The 14,581-nt window shown below is 36.8% G+C and overlaps 1 protein-coding gene across 3 annotated transcripts; it reads left to right on the top strand.

The window, feature by feature from the left end:
• Nucleotides 1-283: 283 nt before the first annotated feature.
• Nucleotides 284-4,969, top strand: LOC105033041 (large ribosomal subunit protein uL1). 3 transcript variants are annotated; one of them, XM_010907685.3, is made up of 6 exons: nucleotides 284-382; nucleotides 677-723; nucleotides 1,756-1,975; nucleotides 2,323-2,488; nucleotides 3,611-3,816; nucleotides 4,699-4,969. In XM_010907685.3, exons 2-6 carry the CDS (start codon nucleotides 719-721, stop codon nucleotides 4,750-4,752), a joined length of 651 nt encoding a protein of 216 aa, XP_010905987.1. In that variant the 5' UTR covers nucleotides 284-382; nucleotides 677-718; the 3' UTR covers nucleotides 4,753-4,969. The 3 variants fall into 3 exon arrangements, with proteins under 3 accessions (XP_010905987.1, XP_010905988.1, XP_010905989.1); XM_010907686.3 differs by having other exon boundaries at nucleotides 347-568; XM_010907687.3 differs by having other exon boundaries at nucleotides 360-382; nucleotides 681-723.
• The last annotated feature ends 9,612 nt before the right edge of the window (nucleotides 4,970-14,581 follow it).

The following is a 14,581-nucleotide window of genomic DNA, read 5'->3' as shown; positions in this document are numbered from 1 at the left end:
TGACTTCAGAAGAGCTTCGATTTGTTCTCTAATGTTATTGTGTAGATTGTATTGATTTCAGAAAAAGATATGCAAAATACTCTCGTCAGCACCGAGGAAACGATTAGTCTATCCGCTTGCGTTCAAACTCCAAAGTTGCTGAGGCCAGGCGCAACAACGCATCGTCCATTCGCTAACCATGGGCTCGCACCCGGTCAATTCACATCCAAGAAACCCAAATCCAACGGCTATGATTGGGCCTCACGGCAACAAACGGCTCTCCTTCGCATGAGGATGATCGTTGGATTTCCTCACAAACCCTACTATATAAAAGGAGGAGTGCGTCTCGCTTTTCCAGGGTTTCACTTCTCCCGCCGCCTTCTCCTCTCTCTCCGAGCTCTTGGTAAGTCTATTTCTCCCTCTGCCTTCCCTTCCCATCGCGACCAATTCCTTTTGTTTCTTGTCGTCCTCGAATGTAGAAGCCCTAGTAGTTGTATTCTTTCCTCCAATCCGATGGCTTCTCTTCCTTTTAGCTTCGTTTTTTTCTTTTATTCTCAACTGGATCTTTAGTGATCTTAATATCAAGCCGGTGATTTTTCTTCATTGATCCGTTTTCTGAAGTTTATTTGCTCGCAGATTTGTTTGTGATGGAGGTTTTTTCTCCGGTCTCTAACGATCTGATCTCTTTTGTTTGAAGGAAGGAGCGTCGAAGTGAAAGCAGGAGAAATCCACCAGAACAATGAGGTATTGGTTCTTGAGATTTATTTTTATACACTCACCTTTTGTCACTATATGTTTTCCATCCATTTATCTTTTAGTTCTTTTTTTTTGTTTTTATTTTTCTTGTCTTTTGAAAGATGTGCCTTTTTTTTAAAACAATATTTCCTTTTTGATGAATGCCAAGATTTTAATGCGTGCTAAGTCGTTGTTATGTTCTACCTGACCATTAATGTATATGATAATCACTTACAGTGTTTGGTCGCACATTTGTTCATTTTCGCAACTGGAGCTCTTTACTTGATTGTTTATAGTTCTTTTTTTTTTTTTTGATACAATGTAATTCTACCCTCTGTTTTCAGCATGAAAGGCAGTATTTTGTCGATCTTCTGTTAATTTTCATAACAGGAGCTCTTTACTTCATTGTTTTTTTTTATTTTTTTGATCTATTTAGTTTCAATGTCTGGTTTTAGCCAATTTTAACATTATAATTTTTTAAGTCAGATGGATTTAGGCAAGTTGGATTCTTTATTTTTTAAATTATTACCTGGTAGAGAATCAGATGGGACATAGTTCTTTTTCTATTTTTGGTGTTTTCATGATGATATAGTGCAAGAAGTTTGTTAGTTTTGAGGCAGTTTATGGATCTTAGTTTCAACAGTTATGTTACCGGTGCATATTGTTGCATGTATGGTTAAATGATGATGCAATATTTTCTGTAGATCATGTCTTACATTTCCTATACCATCAACGATAATCAAGACATTTGTTTTGTCTGTATACCCATTTCTTTTATCACTGGCCGTACCAAAGACCCTCTTTTATTCCTCTACTTTCTAAGCCATGCAGCATTGTGTTCTCATTGTTGTTTTATAAAATTTCTCTTATTTCTTTATTATATAATATTCGGTGTATTAGACTTGTATGGTTGGTTTATTACCTCAATAATTCATAATGATTATGGAATGATCTTACTCTAGCTTTCGGAATTTTCTGAGCTGAAAATAATGAAATATGCAATCTGACTATCCTTTTTTTTTTTTAAATACTATTCTATAGCAAGTTGCAGAGTGACGTTTTGAGGGAAGCAATCTCTCAGCTGACAAATGATTCTCGGGAGAAGAAGCGCAATTTTACTGAAACCATCGAGCTGCAGATTGGTCTGAAGAACTATGACCCCCAAAAGGACAAGCGCTTCAGTGGATCTGTGAAGTTACCTCATATCCCTCGTCCAAAAATGAAGGTCTGCATGCTTGGTGATGCTCAACATGTTGAGGAGGTGAGCTATGTTAAATGCATATATGCATAAATTTATAGAATCATTTAGTTACTGGATGTTAAAAGGAAATCATTTTAAATTTTTAATGTAGCTGCCCCCTTGTGAATTTTGATTAATGTATTTCCATTCATTAATCAACTATTCTCGGTGGTAAATCTTTTTTTCTGGTTTTATCCCTGACTTGCAAACTTGATCTGCATTCACTGTGACTTGTAAACTAGATCTGCATTATATGTGTTTTTCCAATGTGCCAAAGAGCAAAAACATCTAGATGCTCATGTTTTCATTGACTTCGGCTTGCAACAATGACAAAATATTGAGCTGCTGCTTGATTATGTCTTCTGCAGGCAGAGAAAATAGGGCTTGACTATATGGATGTTGAAGCACTAAAAAAGATGAACAAAAACAAGAAGCTGGTCAAAAAGCTTGCTAAGAAGTACCATGCTTTCCTAGCATCAGAAGCAATCATTAAGCAGATTCCTCGTCTTCTTGGTCCTGGTCTCAACAAAGCAGGCAAGCATTTTCATTATTTCTTAAGAGTTTTCTTGGAAGTAGTTTGACATGGGTTGACATTGAATGCTGATGCCTAAAAATTGCATGAATTGCACAGGAAGTAGTTTTTTCCCCCTTGTTTTCTTCTAATTCTTGTGAACTTCAAATTTGCTCCATCCTTTAGAAGATAAATTTATGACACTAAATTATGTGAAAGATAACTTTTGGTTATACCAAAAATATGGGAGAAAAGGATCAAAAATATTGTGTTGTTTGAGCACCACTGCCATTGATATATATAATATTGTCTCCAATTTATAGATCCTTTTCTATGAGAATCTGTTGGGTGGGCCCATATCTCACTCTGGCCACTGAATTTGTGTGCACTCAATATATAAAATTCAGTTGGCAAATCCTTCTTAGTCCTATCCCAGGATGAAATGGAAAAAAGGAGGCATGAGAAGTATCAGACTTCATGTACAATTTAATATCAGAAGTCAATTCCGTTGTGCCGGTAAATAAAGATCTTTACCACACACTGAACTTGGTTATCGTACCTCTGTAGTCGTGCAAATGAGCCCAGCCGAGCCTGAGTAGGCAAGCTGAGTACCAGGCTGCTCAGGCTTTGCTTGGTCTATAAACAAGCCACTTGAGCTTGTCTTGAACTTGGGCTGGGCTCAACAGAACTTGCTCGAGCTCAGCTTGGCTAAGCTTCAAGTGGAGCTTTAGTCAAGCCAAGCCAGGCTTGTCCATTGTATTTGAAAAAGCCCCATGTTCAGCTTAGATTATTTATGAACTAAGCCCTGAAATGTGTTTGATCTCAGCTCATTCCTAGTTGAGCTGAGCTCAAATGAGCTGACTGCATGAGCAGCTCGGTTCATTTGCACCCCCTATACTGCCATATCAAAGACTATGATCATGTAGTTTACCATATCAACTTCATGCTTTTTCACATATTCATTTGTAAAATATGATCAGTTCTTTAAAATCTTAAGTACCACTTTTCTCTAGTCACCTGAAGCATGGAAAAAGTAGTTGACCCTTTCCTTTTATTTTGCAGTCTCTTATATATTAACATACTGTGCATTATGAACTTAGGACTTGTTTGTTTGTCATGTACTTTCTTGACATTTTATCATGCAGGGAAGTTTCCCACATTGGTGACTCATCAGGAATCCCTGGAGTCAAAAGTTAATGAGACAAAAGCAATGGTGAAATTTCAGCTCAAGAAAGTTTTGTGCATGGGTGTTGCTGTGGGTAATTGTGCAATGGAGGAGAAGCAGATCTTTCAGAATGTGCAACTTAGCGTTAACTTTCTTGTGTCATTGTTGAAGAAGAATTGGCAAAATGTGGGTTCTCCCTATCATATCTTTGTTGATTTCCATGCTGCTTGATTGTTTACTTTTTGCATGTCTTCTTTTTCAACCTTCGTTTGAAATAGATGTAGAATATCACCCTTGCCATCCTCATGCAGAAAAATCTACCGACTTGTTAATGCCATGTAAAAAGTATTACACATTCTGAATTTTTGAGTTAGTTTCTCCTTTATGTAAACTGTAGGACTTTATACAAAGAACTGAAGAGATACCTAGATCTACAATTTCTAGGATGTTTTACTGCACCTGGATTTAGAGTTGGTTGAATATTATGATTTGTTTCATGTTGCTTTCACATTATTAAAAGAGGAGAAGACAGATGCTAGGTGTTCATGCTTCTCTTAAATTTCTTTCATGTCTTTATTTTCTTGTATAAACAGTTTTTTGAAAAAGTTATTTTTTCTTTAAAAGTTGGAAAAGCATATGTTTAAAGCGGAGCCAAACAGACCTTTAGAGTTGTTTAGCTTAAGCTTTTGCTATAATTTGAATTAGATAACCAAGAAACCATTTAGAAGTGCTGTATTTCTTGAACATCTTGATGTCAATAAATTTGATAGCCTTTTTCTTGTACATTCACGTCTAGCTTTCGCTGTATGGATGAACCACTAGCCTGCCAGCCTTGATGAGGGCAAGATCCAGTAATGTGTACCCTAGAGTGCAGACCTTCGTATCTGTAGCCCAGGGTATGCTATCTGGATGGTGCAGCTATCACAACCTTCTTTAGGATTTTCTTCATCAATTTGGTTCTTTATAAGCATTTATTCTGTGTATGTTATTATTGTATGACAACATTGTCTTATATGCGTTTAATGTATGGACTTCTAACGTCTCTCATTCCACCCTGCATGATTACAGGTGAGGTGCTTGTACCTGAAGAGCACCATGGGTAAGCCGTATCGAGTATTTTAAGTAGTTTTTAGCTTGGCTGGTAACCTGTGAGACAGTTGTAGGGAATACTTGGTTGTCATTTTATTTGTTCGGGTCTTGTTGGCAACATCTGTGAGCTCTTAATCCAAAGTTTTGCTTCTTATGGCGTTAAGGAGATTTTGTTGTTTGAGATCTCTTAGAACTTCTGATGGAATGCATTATTATGAATTTCAGTTCATGTTCATTGGTTTTGATTCAAGGAGTGAAAGAATTCATCTTGATTGTGATTTCTGATCATTGTGCATCTTAGATTGCCAATACTTTCTGCAGGGGGGCTACCCTTGGTACACCATTTGTAATAACCGCAAACATGACATCAATTTGGTTAATCCCTCTTTGGCTGCCTCCTGTGAGCCTATGCTTATGCTTATGCTTGGTTGGTGAAGAGTGAAGCTTGTCCATGCTTATGCTTGGTTGGTGAATGGTGAAGCTTGTAGCCGAGGCAGAATCGGTTAATGGCCTGAATAGTGAGGGCTAGAGTTTTAAGTTGCTTTTATAAGGTGAAATGGTATGTTAGAATCTGGCTCCCGGGGAGAGAAGGGTCCGTTTGGTAGTGGCAGCATGCAGAGTTACTGGTTTTAGGGGTGAGTTTTAGCCTGTGGCAGTGAGAGATCATGGTGGCATGCCTGTGCTTTAGGTGATTGTAAGGCCAAGGCTCGGCGTCCAATGCACATCATCGGTGGTATAGAAAATTTGGTAAATCAGTCGTCATTTTTTTCAATACGTATTTAATGTTTGATGATTAAATTTTATCATTTAAAAATTTTATATAATAAAAATATTTTTATATTTTAAAAAAAATTATGGTATTTTATGACATAATATAACGGAAGATGTCATAATTTAAGATATTATAATATGAAAATATATTTTTATTTAATTTTTTAATATGTATATAATATTAATTTTTTTATTTAAAAATTTTAAATGATGAAAATATTTTATATTATAAATGTATGATGTCATAAAATATTATAATTTTTTTAAAAATTAATATTTTTATCATATAAAATTTTAAAATAAAAAAATCGATCTATAATAATTATATGGATTAATTGGATGAAGCGGTGTATTTAGATTTGTTGTGGGCGTTAATCTTAGCTTCGGTTAAAGCAGAATTGGGATGTCATAAAGGGATATATCATAAATGGACGGCTATTGTATCTTTTTGGCACTAAGCATGAGTGCTCAAATTTTCGGGACAATGCCAGTCGTTCGCCTCCGAGATGGATGAAGCCCTCTCCTGGACCACTGTTGGGAGAGAAGGGAGAGATTTTTTTTTATAATTAATTAATTAATTTTTTTAATTGTTTATTGGAAATGCATCCTGCACTTAACTTTACTACCCAAACGACCAGATCATGATGTTTATCTTGCAGAATTTCGTAAGGATGAGTTTGGCTGATCTGAAGAATATGGGCCAAGGAAATCTCATGGGATTGTGGATGAAACCGAGGTTTGTGAGAATCTAAGCCATCACCATTTTTATGTTTTTGTTGATTCATTTGAGAATCACATAAATCTGATGTCCCTCAAAAATTATCATGGAATAAGATTAGGCAACACCACGGATCCATTTTCATCATTGTGGATAATAATTTTGCGGTTAACAAGATCAAGTGTTACAAAAATGAATAGGTGTATGATTCTGACTTAATTCAATATACTGTTATCATCAATAGCAGCCGCAACATGTAGAAGGCATCAGAGAAGCAGCTTGTCCCGGAGTGTAGAACTTATTTGACCGTAAAGCAGCTTTTACAGCTGCAACCCACAACTCACTTGGGTTTGTTACCACCTGCACGTTAAACTCAACTTCAATCACTATGCAGCAGATTTGAACATCAGAATCTTTCTCCATGCAGATTCCAATGAGCATCACCCCCCACAAGCTGCATATTATACAATTGCCAGTCAAGGATAGGGCAGGTAGAGTTTGCAAGAATTCAGCCAACCAGTTAAGTTGATACAGAATGTAGTCGCAGACAAAATGCGCTCAAAGAACATTAAAGTTATCTTCTGGTGTGAAAAATGTGAAGCAAAGCAGTACCATTCCCACTCACGGACCATGTTACTTTCAGCAGCGTATGTATATGGCTGTTATAATAACTGAATTAACTATGGCAAAAGAGCATGAAATTTATCAAGCATGTAAGTTTAAGACAGCATGCATGTCACGTCCTCTAGGGTGACTAGAAATGGGTGAACCATAACTAGTATTGTGAAGCAACCTTAGTACATGATTTATAGAAGCAATGAAGTTTTTAGTTTCAAAGCAGGGGTTGTGCCCTGGCAAGTCAGGGAAAGGGGAATACTAGATGATCTAATCTTGGACTTCATTAAAGTAGGACAGTAAAGAAAAGGATCTACTTCTTATCCAAAAAAGAAAAAAAAAAAAAAGGATCTACAGGACCAGCTGTACTTTCATAGGGAGTTAAAAGAAAGAAAAACCATACGCTAGAAATGCTGATATGGACCGGAAACAGAAGTTTGATTCTGGATTTCTATTCTAACAAATTAGACCAAGAAGCCATCCGTCTAGCAATGATGGTTACAATGATAAGGAGATGGAAAGCTCCAAGCTACACCTCATTATTCTTAATTAGCTTTCATAACGATGCTTGCAACCGCACAACAAAAAACATGTGAAGCATGTTGTAGAAAAAAAAAAGATGATAACACTGGTTACAGGTGTTCAGTAGCACTAATGTTCAAGACTGCTGCTGGTACCTTGAGAAAATGCCAGACAAGGGTTACAGGTGTGTGGATTTCTCTGTTGAACCTCTTTAACATGAAGTGCAGAAGGTTACGGGCCAATGCTTGCTGGTCCGAGCTGGTTCATGTTGATCCATGGTTTAAGGTTTATGAGATTGTGGATGTTGATGCTGCGTTGCCAACTGGTAAAAGTTTGACTGTTGATGTTGTCGCTGCTTTGCCTACTGAGCGTGTGTAGAGAAGGTGGACCTAAGCTCTTTGAGTTGATTGATGGATGATGAGGTACATTACTAAGGGGTTGGAGTATGAGGTGAGTGGACATGCCTTTACCATGTGAAAAATTGCACCCTGCGAAAAATTACCCAACATCCGTTATATTTTTCTGCTTATTTTCGTGGTGTCTTCTTTTTAGATTCCAAGGGACTGTACAAAGCTATGGCAATCTTCTTGAGACTCATTAGCGTGCTTCCATACCATAATCTTTTGCCACTAACTTCTATAATTCAGGTTTAGCATCTAAAAGAAAATTGGTTCTGGTAGAGTAACCACTCAGATGTTATTTTCTGAGATGGAACTAGTAAATATTGCATTTTTTTGATGGAATATATTGACTTCATAAGTTGATTTATGTCCGTGAAATGATAGTGAGAAATGTAGCATGAGGACGGATTGAGGTGTTAGGCACTCCTACACCTGCATGTAGGATTCTCACCAAAAATAACCGCCATAATACAAGATTCTAACCACAAACTCCATGAGTTCCATTTATATATATATATATATAGGATAAGAAAACACAATGAATATCATACTAGCCACCTAGCTTAAAATTGAATTACAGAATGACATGAGTTCAAAGTAACTAGATGATAAATTTCTTGGAGAAATAAATGATGATTCAATCTTCAAATTTCCTGGGAATCCAGCCTGTAGACTGTCACATTACATATTGAAACTATGGTCGGAGGTCATCCTTTTACCAGCTGAATGTTGAGTTGGCCCTTGAGTTTGTTTAATTAATATTTAAGTCGATTACCATCCAATAGCTTTTCATTTCTAGTACACCAATGTGCTAACCTAATCTTCTTTTGATAAAACTCTTTTGTTTTTCATGATAATGTATCGCGGACTCTAATAATGACCAATTCTCGCTCGAGAAGATACCTCAGATCTAAGAAAGAGTCTATTCTTTTACATAACAAGATGCATAGACTTTCGATGCAATGGTGACAGGTTGAGAGAAATTCTCAAAATTAATTGGAATTATTGGTGGACTCTACTCACACGATTAGTAATATAATTTTTTTTCTAAATTTATCAATAAATTATATGTTATTTATATCATTAAATTTTTTATTATATTATTTGTGATTCATGAATATGAGTATAATATTTATTCATTGAATTTATCTTATTATAGAATACTATTTGATGCATGCTTGAAGGTATCGATTCTATTTTGAATTATGATCGATTGATTTCAATTCCAGATGATTTTGCATATTATTCGATTTGTAATATGAAATTAATTTTATAGAAAAGGTACTTTAATTCATGAGGTATTTTTACTTGCAACCTAACTATGTATCGATATTCTGCCAGTGAGACTTATGCACTAGTATATCGATACCCTGATAATGGAGATATACACTATTACATTGATGCCTAGTTAGTGAGGGTTATGCACTGCTATATTGACACCCTATCGATAAAGTTATATATTGATATATCGATATCCTACTAGTACGAGTTGTATGTTAGCATATCGATATCCTACCAGTGAAGATCATATCTTGGCATATCAATATTGTGTTAATGGAGATTACACATTGATGCTTTAACTATTCTGAGCTCATTATCTAGCCCAGCCATATGATATAAGTATGATTATAGTTTATGGATATTAAGATGGATATGAATTTTTAAAAGAAATCAATTTATGGATGTATTATGAATTTTGAAAAGATGGGTTTTGCATGGATATTGTTTAGATAGTGCGGCATATTTACATTTGATTTTGAATTAATATATTATGCATACTTATTATTGCTTAATTTATTTAGCTAAAATGATTTTGACTTATTGGATTGTCTAGCTTATTATTTTATATTTTATTATTTTTATATATTCAAAGAACCAGTGAGACTTAGCAATTCATTATGGGAAAGCGATTAGAAATAAAATTTTAATATCTTTATTTTATATTATGTTCTACTAAAAGTTGATAAAAGACTTTAGAATATTTTTTTAAGACATTTGATTTTGATTTTGTTATTTAAATTCAAGCTTGAACATTAATTATTTCAATTTATTCCACTATTTGCTTTATTATATTTTGATGAGATGCCTTATATATTTATGGAGAGAGTTCACTATAAATATGTAGTGGTTGCCATGCCCTCTAGTTCATGATCTCGAGTCAGGAACATGATAATTAATATAATATCAGAGCATAAGTGAATAAATTATGATACACAGAATCAGATATAAGATAAGTCTAGATGGATAGATACTGAGGATATTAGGATGATAATTTATGCTAATTATGACATAATTTAGAAATATAGATTTGACATAGGTGTGTTGGTAGATTTAAATCAGAGCATGCATCGGAAATGTAGTGGTTTGAATTATTTAAAGCTAATCAGAGCAATAATTCAATGAAAGACTTGTTCTTAAAATTTGAAGATGACTTAAGGCACTAACTCTAAATTTTTAAAGACTTCGGCAAAAAATTTTGGGGATGAATTTTTTTATGAGGAAGAACATGATTGCCCAGGCTGATTAGAAGTGGGACTTGGTCCACTTGATTGGCCCAAATGCCAAAAATAGCCCAAAATAAAGGAAAAGGAAAGAGGAAAAGAAGAAAAAGACCACCATTGAGAGGTTTTTTTTTTTTGATGAGTCTAGATTGGAGCTGACATCCTAAGGCCACCAGAACCCTAAAGCTCCTCTATAAAAATGAACCTCTTTCCCTCCACAATACTCCTCCACCATCTCTTCCCCTTCCTTCTCTCTTCCTCTTTTCTTTCTTCTTCTTCTAGACACCTTTCACCGTGCCCACCAAAATCACAGCCCAAACACCACCAAAAAAGAGGAATGATCCCTCAATCCTTTAATCCCACACTTTCTAGTCCATGGAGCTCAGATTCCAGCCAATTATTGCAGGAATTTCTTAAAAAAAATTTTCTTGAATTTTATTTATTTTTTAAATGTTGTTGTCACTGAAAACTAGTCTGGGAACCCCTAGCTACATTGGTGTGCCTACCTTGTTGGCCACAATCACCACCAACCAAGGGCTCCCCTATTTTGAGAAAAGGGTGATTCGGTAAGTCCCTTTTTCACCTAGAAAGTATACTAAAAAGAGAAAAAAAGAAGGAAAGAAAATAAAAAAAAATAAAAAAAGAAAGGGAAAGTTTATTTTTCTCTCTCTTCTCTCTTTTCTCTCTCTTCCCCAACTTTCTCTCTCAAGTTTCTCTATAGATTGCTTCTCTCTCCATTGTCTCTCTAGATTGTTTAATCTAGTTAAGATCTTCCTTCAATGGCTAAGATAGACCCTCGTAAAGGGGCTCTAACTTATGTATGCTAGACAACATGTCGACCCCCACCTTGGTGGGGCCAGCATCACTAGATTTTACTAGCAATTGTATCCTTGCATTATAGTATGACTCTTAATTTATAGTTGATTAATAGGATGTCCCAGATCGAATCAATCTGGATGTTGGGCACTATCGCATGGCCAACCTTATGAGGGTGTTGGGACTTAGGATCATTTATTTTTAAAATAATTATAGTTAAATTTTGATAAAAATATAATTTTAAATATTAGATTTTGAAAGAGAATCTTGAGATTAGTTGGATTTATCTACTCATTGTTTGTTCAAGGTTAAGATGCCTCCACATTGGATGAAAAGGGTGGTCAAAAATACTACTAGAAAGGCATCAAATCAGCAAATTGGTGATACTACATAGTAGATTAGTGTCACTTCTCAACATCACGGAGTCACTAATCCTACTAGAAACTATGAGATAGAGTAATTGAAACTTAATATGGCACAACTAATGCATATATAAGTTGGATTGATACAAATGCAGCAGCAATTACAGAAACAATTATTGTAATAATTGCAAGTGCAAGATCAGATGCAAACATAACAACCATGAGGATGTGGGGAGCTGCAAAAGTAGCAAAGTAACACAGTAGAGATTAAGAAGCTGGCTCTATATACTTTTAAGGGGACTATAGAACTTTTGAAAGTTGAAAATTAGCTTATATAGATGGAGAAAGTATTTGTTGTTCAAAGATGCCTTGATAATGAGATCCTTTATACATCATACTATTGGAGGATCTGGTACCACTTGTTGTGGCCCTCTCGTCAATTATTGCAGCAGAAAGAAAGTAGAAATAAAATGAGAATACAATCAAATATGTGGATCAGTCCAAGTGCTACCTCCACGGAGCATGCAAGCTTCACTATGAGAAAAAAATAAGTACAAGAGGAGAACACCCACTCACAACTCTCATATACAAACTTCTCTCAATAAGAAGCATTCACTCTCACAAAAGCTCTCACAAAATCTCTTAAGGAGACCCTCTCACGGACCTGCTAGTGCCAGAGTCCTTGATGCCCTTGGATGCTTCCTGTGATCCAAGCTGCTACATCATGCCTCACGGCCACTCACACAGTTGTTCGAGGATACTCTTGGTTGGTCTGCCTGCTACTCACGCCAACCCGTTCTCAATTGGTCTGTTGGCTACTTATGCCAAGCCGCTCAGCCTCTGCTATTAATGTCCCACCACAGCTGCTACCTGATGCCCTTCTCGACTGCACCCAGATCCCCTAGACTGCTTTGGGCCTTTTAAAGATCTCAAATCTGTCTCCTAATCAAATCCAGAGTTCTGATCAATCCAAAAAACCTAACCGCCATTTGATCGCGCCTGCAAGATCTCCTGGCCACTAGATTGTGCAAACACTCCCTATAGATTGCGATATTTGGGAAATAGATTAGATCGGTCCACAGATAGCTCACAAACTATGAGAAACAGGCATGAAACACCCTGAACCGTGCATGAACCACACTGTCGGTCCATGACAATGCGTGGATCGTTAAATCCCATGTGGTCCATCATGGACCGCATTACACAACTGGCCTGCACCCTCGCACCCGTGCTGGGCCGCCCCGCATGCACACCCGCTTGGGCCATCTGCCTGCATGCCCGTGCTGGGCTGCGGGCATCCGTGAGCGCTGGGCCGCACACCCGCATGCCTATGGGCCCCACTTGGCAGTGCACTACAGCCCCAGTAAAAATTGCATCTCTGGGTTCTTTGCGACGTGCTCTTCGAGCTGGCTTCTCCGCATCTGGATTTTCACTACTATAGATCAAATTCGAGGTGCCAAATCTTAACAATCTTTACTTCGACTCGATATTCGGCCTTCACCTAACTTGAGAGCTTGTGGATGATCTCGCTCCCATGCCCTGAGGTGAACGACTGCTACTCATGGATGGACAAATATGAGAGTTGAGTTAGGCCGCTCGATCCCATCTCCAACCCTATATGACCTGAGACTTGCTCGGGGTAGCCTCTGACGATATTGCGTATCATCCTCCCGAGCCTCCCGTCTCATGCCCGATCCACCTTTGCTTGGAGCTCCACCTTATATTGGGCTCCTATGGCATCTTTCATTGTAGATGGCTCCTCCTTATATATGAGAACATAGATCAACCCTTCGTAGTTGATCTTGTCTTGATTGCATATGTCTTCTCTATCTTCATTTTTATCACCACCACTACAATCTGGACAACCGTGTGCTCTGGTACCAACCATCTTTGATACCACTTGTTGGAGAATCTAGTACACTTGTTGCACTCTCTTGCCAATTGTTGCAGCAGAAAGAAAAAGAAATAAAATGAGAACACAATCAAGTACGTAGATCAGCCCAAGTTCTACCTCCACGGGGCATATAAGCTTCACTATGAGAAAGAAACAAGTACAAGAGGAAAGCATCCACTCTCAACTCTCATACACAAACATCTCTCAACAAGAAATCCTACACGGTTCACCATCGACCACATTACACCGCAGGCCTGTGCCCTCGCGCCGTGCTGGGGGCGCCCGTGGGCATGCTTGCCTAGGCCCTGCACCCGTGTGCCCACATTGGGCTGCACTCGTGCTGGGTCGTAGGCATTTGTGCATGCCTGGGCCTTGCACCCTCGGGCCTGTAGGCCAGCCTGCAGGCCCCACTTGATGTGTGTTGTGGGGCCCACTAAAAATCACATCTTCAGACTCCTCGCGATGTCTTCTTCAAGTTGAGCTTCTTCGCATCTGGATTCTCACTGCTGTGGGTCAAATTCGAGGTGCCAAATCCCAACACGTACATGTTTAAGATGAGACATTCAATTGGTAGCAGATATTAGAACATAAAATTGAATAAGATTTGGAACAACTTGGAAAAGTTTTTAAGAAGCATTTTATGATAAATACTTCCTCGAGTGTGAGGAACAAAAAGTGCAAGAATTTATTCATCTAAAATAAAGAAATATTGATACTCTGTCAATAGAGATCATATGTTGGCACTTTGACTATTCTTAGCTTATTACTAATCAAACCATAACGTATAAGTGCATCATACTTCATGGCTGTGAGATGAACTTGATGTTTTGAAAAAAAAATGATTTATAAATATATTATAAGTTTAAAATGATGGGATTCACATGCATGCTATTTGATAGATATATACTTAGGTTTGATTTTAAATTAATGTACTCTACATGCTTATTTATTAGTATATTATTATTGCTTAATTTATCTAACTAAAGTGTTCATTATTTACTAGCATTTAACTTATTATTCTATATGTTACTATTTTTATAGCTTCAGAGAACTAGTTTGACTTAGGGATTAATTATGGGCGATTGATTAAAAATGAATTTTGATGTCCTTATTTTAGATTAGGTTTTGTTAAAGCTGATACAAGACTTTAGAATATTATTTTGTAAGATATTTAATTATGCTTTAGTTAGTTAAACTAATATTTGAACGTTAACTATTTGAATTTATTTCGTAGTTTGTTTTATAATATCATAATAAAATAC

The sequence above is a fragment of the Elaeis guineensis genome, chromosome 7 (assembly GCF_000442705.2).
Source record: "Elaeis guineensis isolate ETL-2024a chromosome 7, EG11, whole genome shotgun sequence".
Classification (NCBI taxonomy): domain Eukaryota; kingdom Viridiplantae; phylum Streptophyta; class Magnoliopsida; order Arecales; family Arecaceae; genus Elaeis; species Elaeis guineensis.
This window is presented reverse-complemented; position numbering and strand designations above follow the sequence as displayed.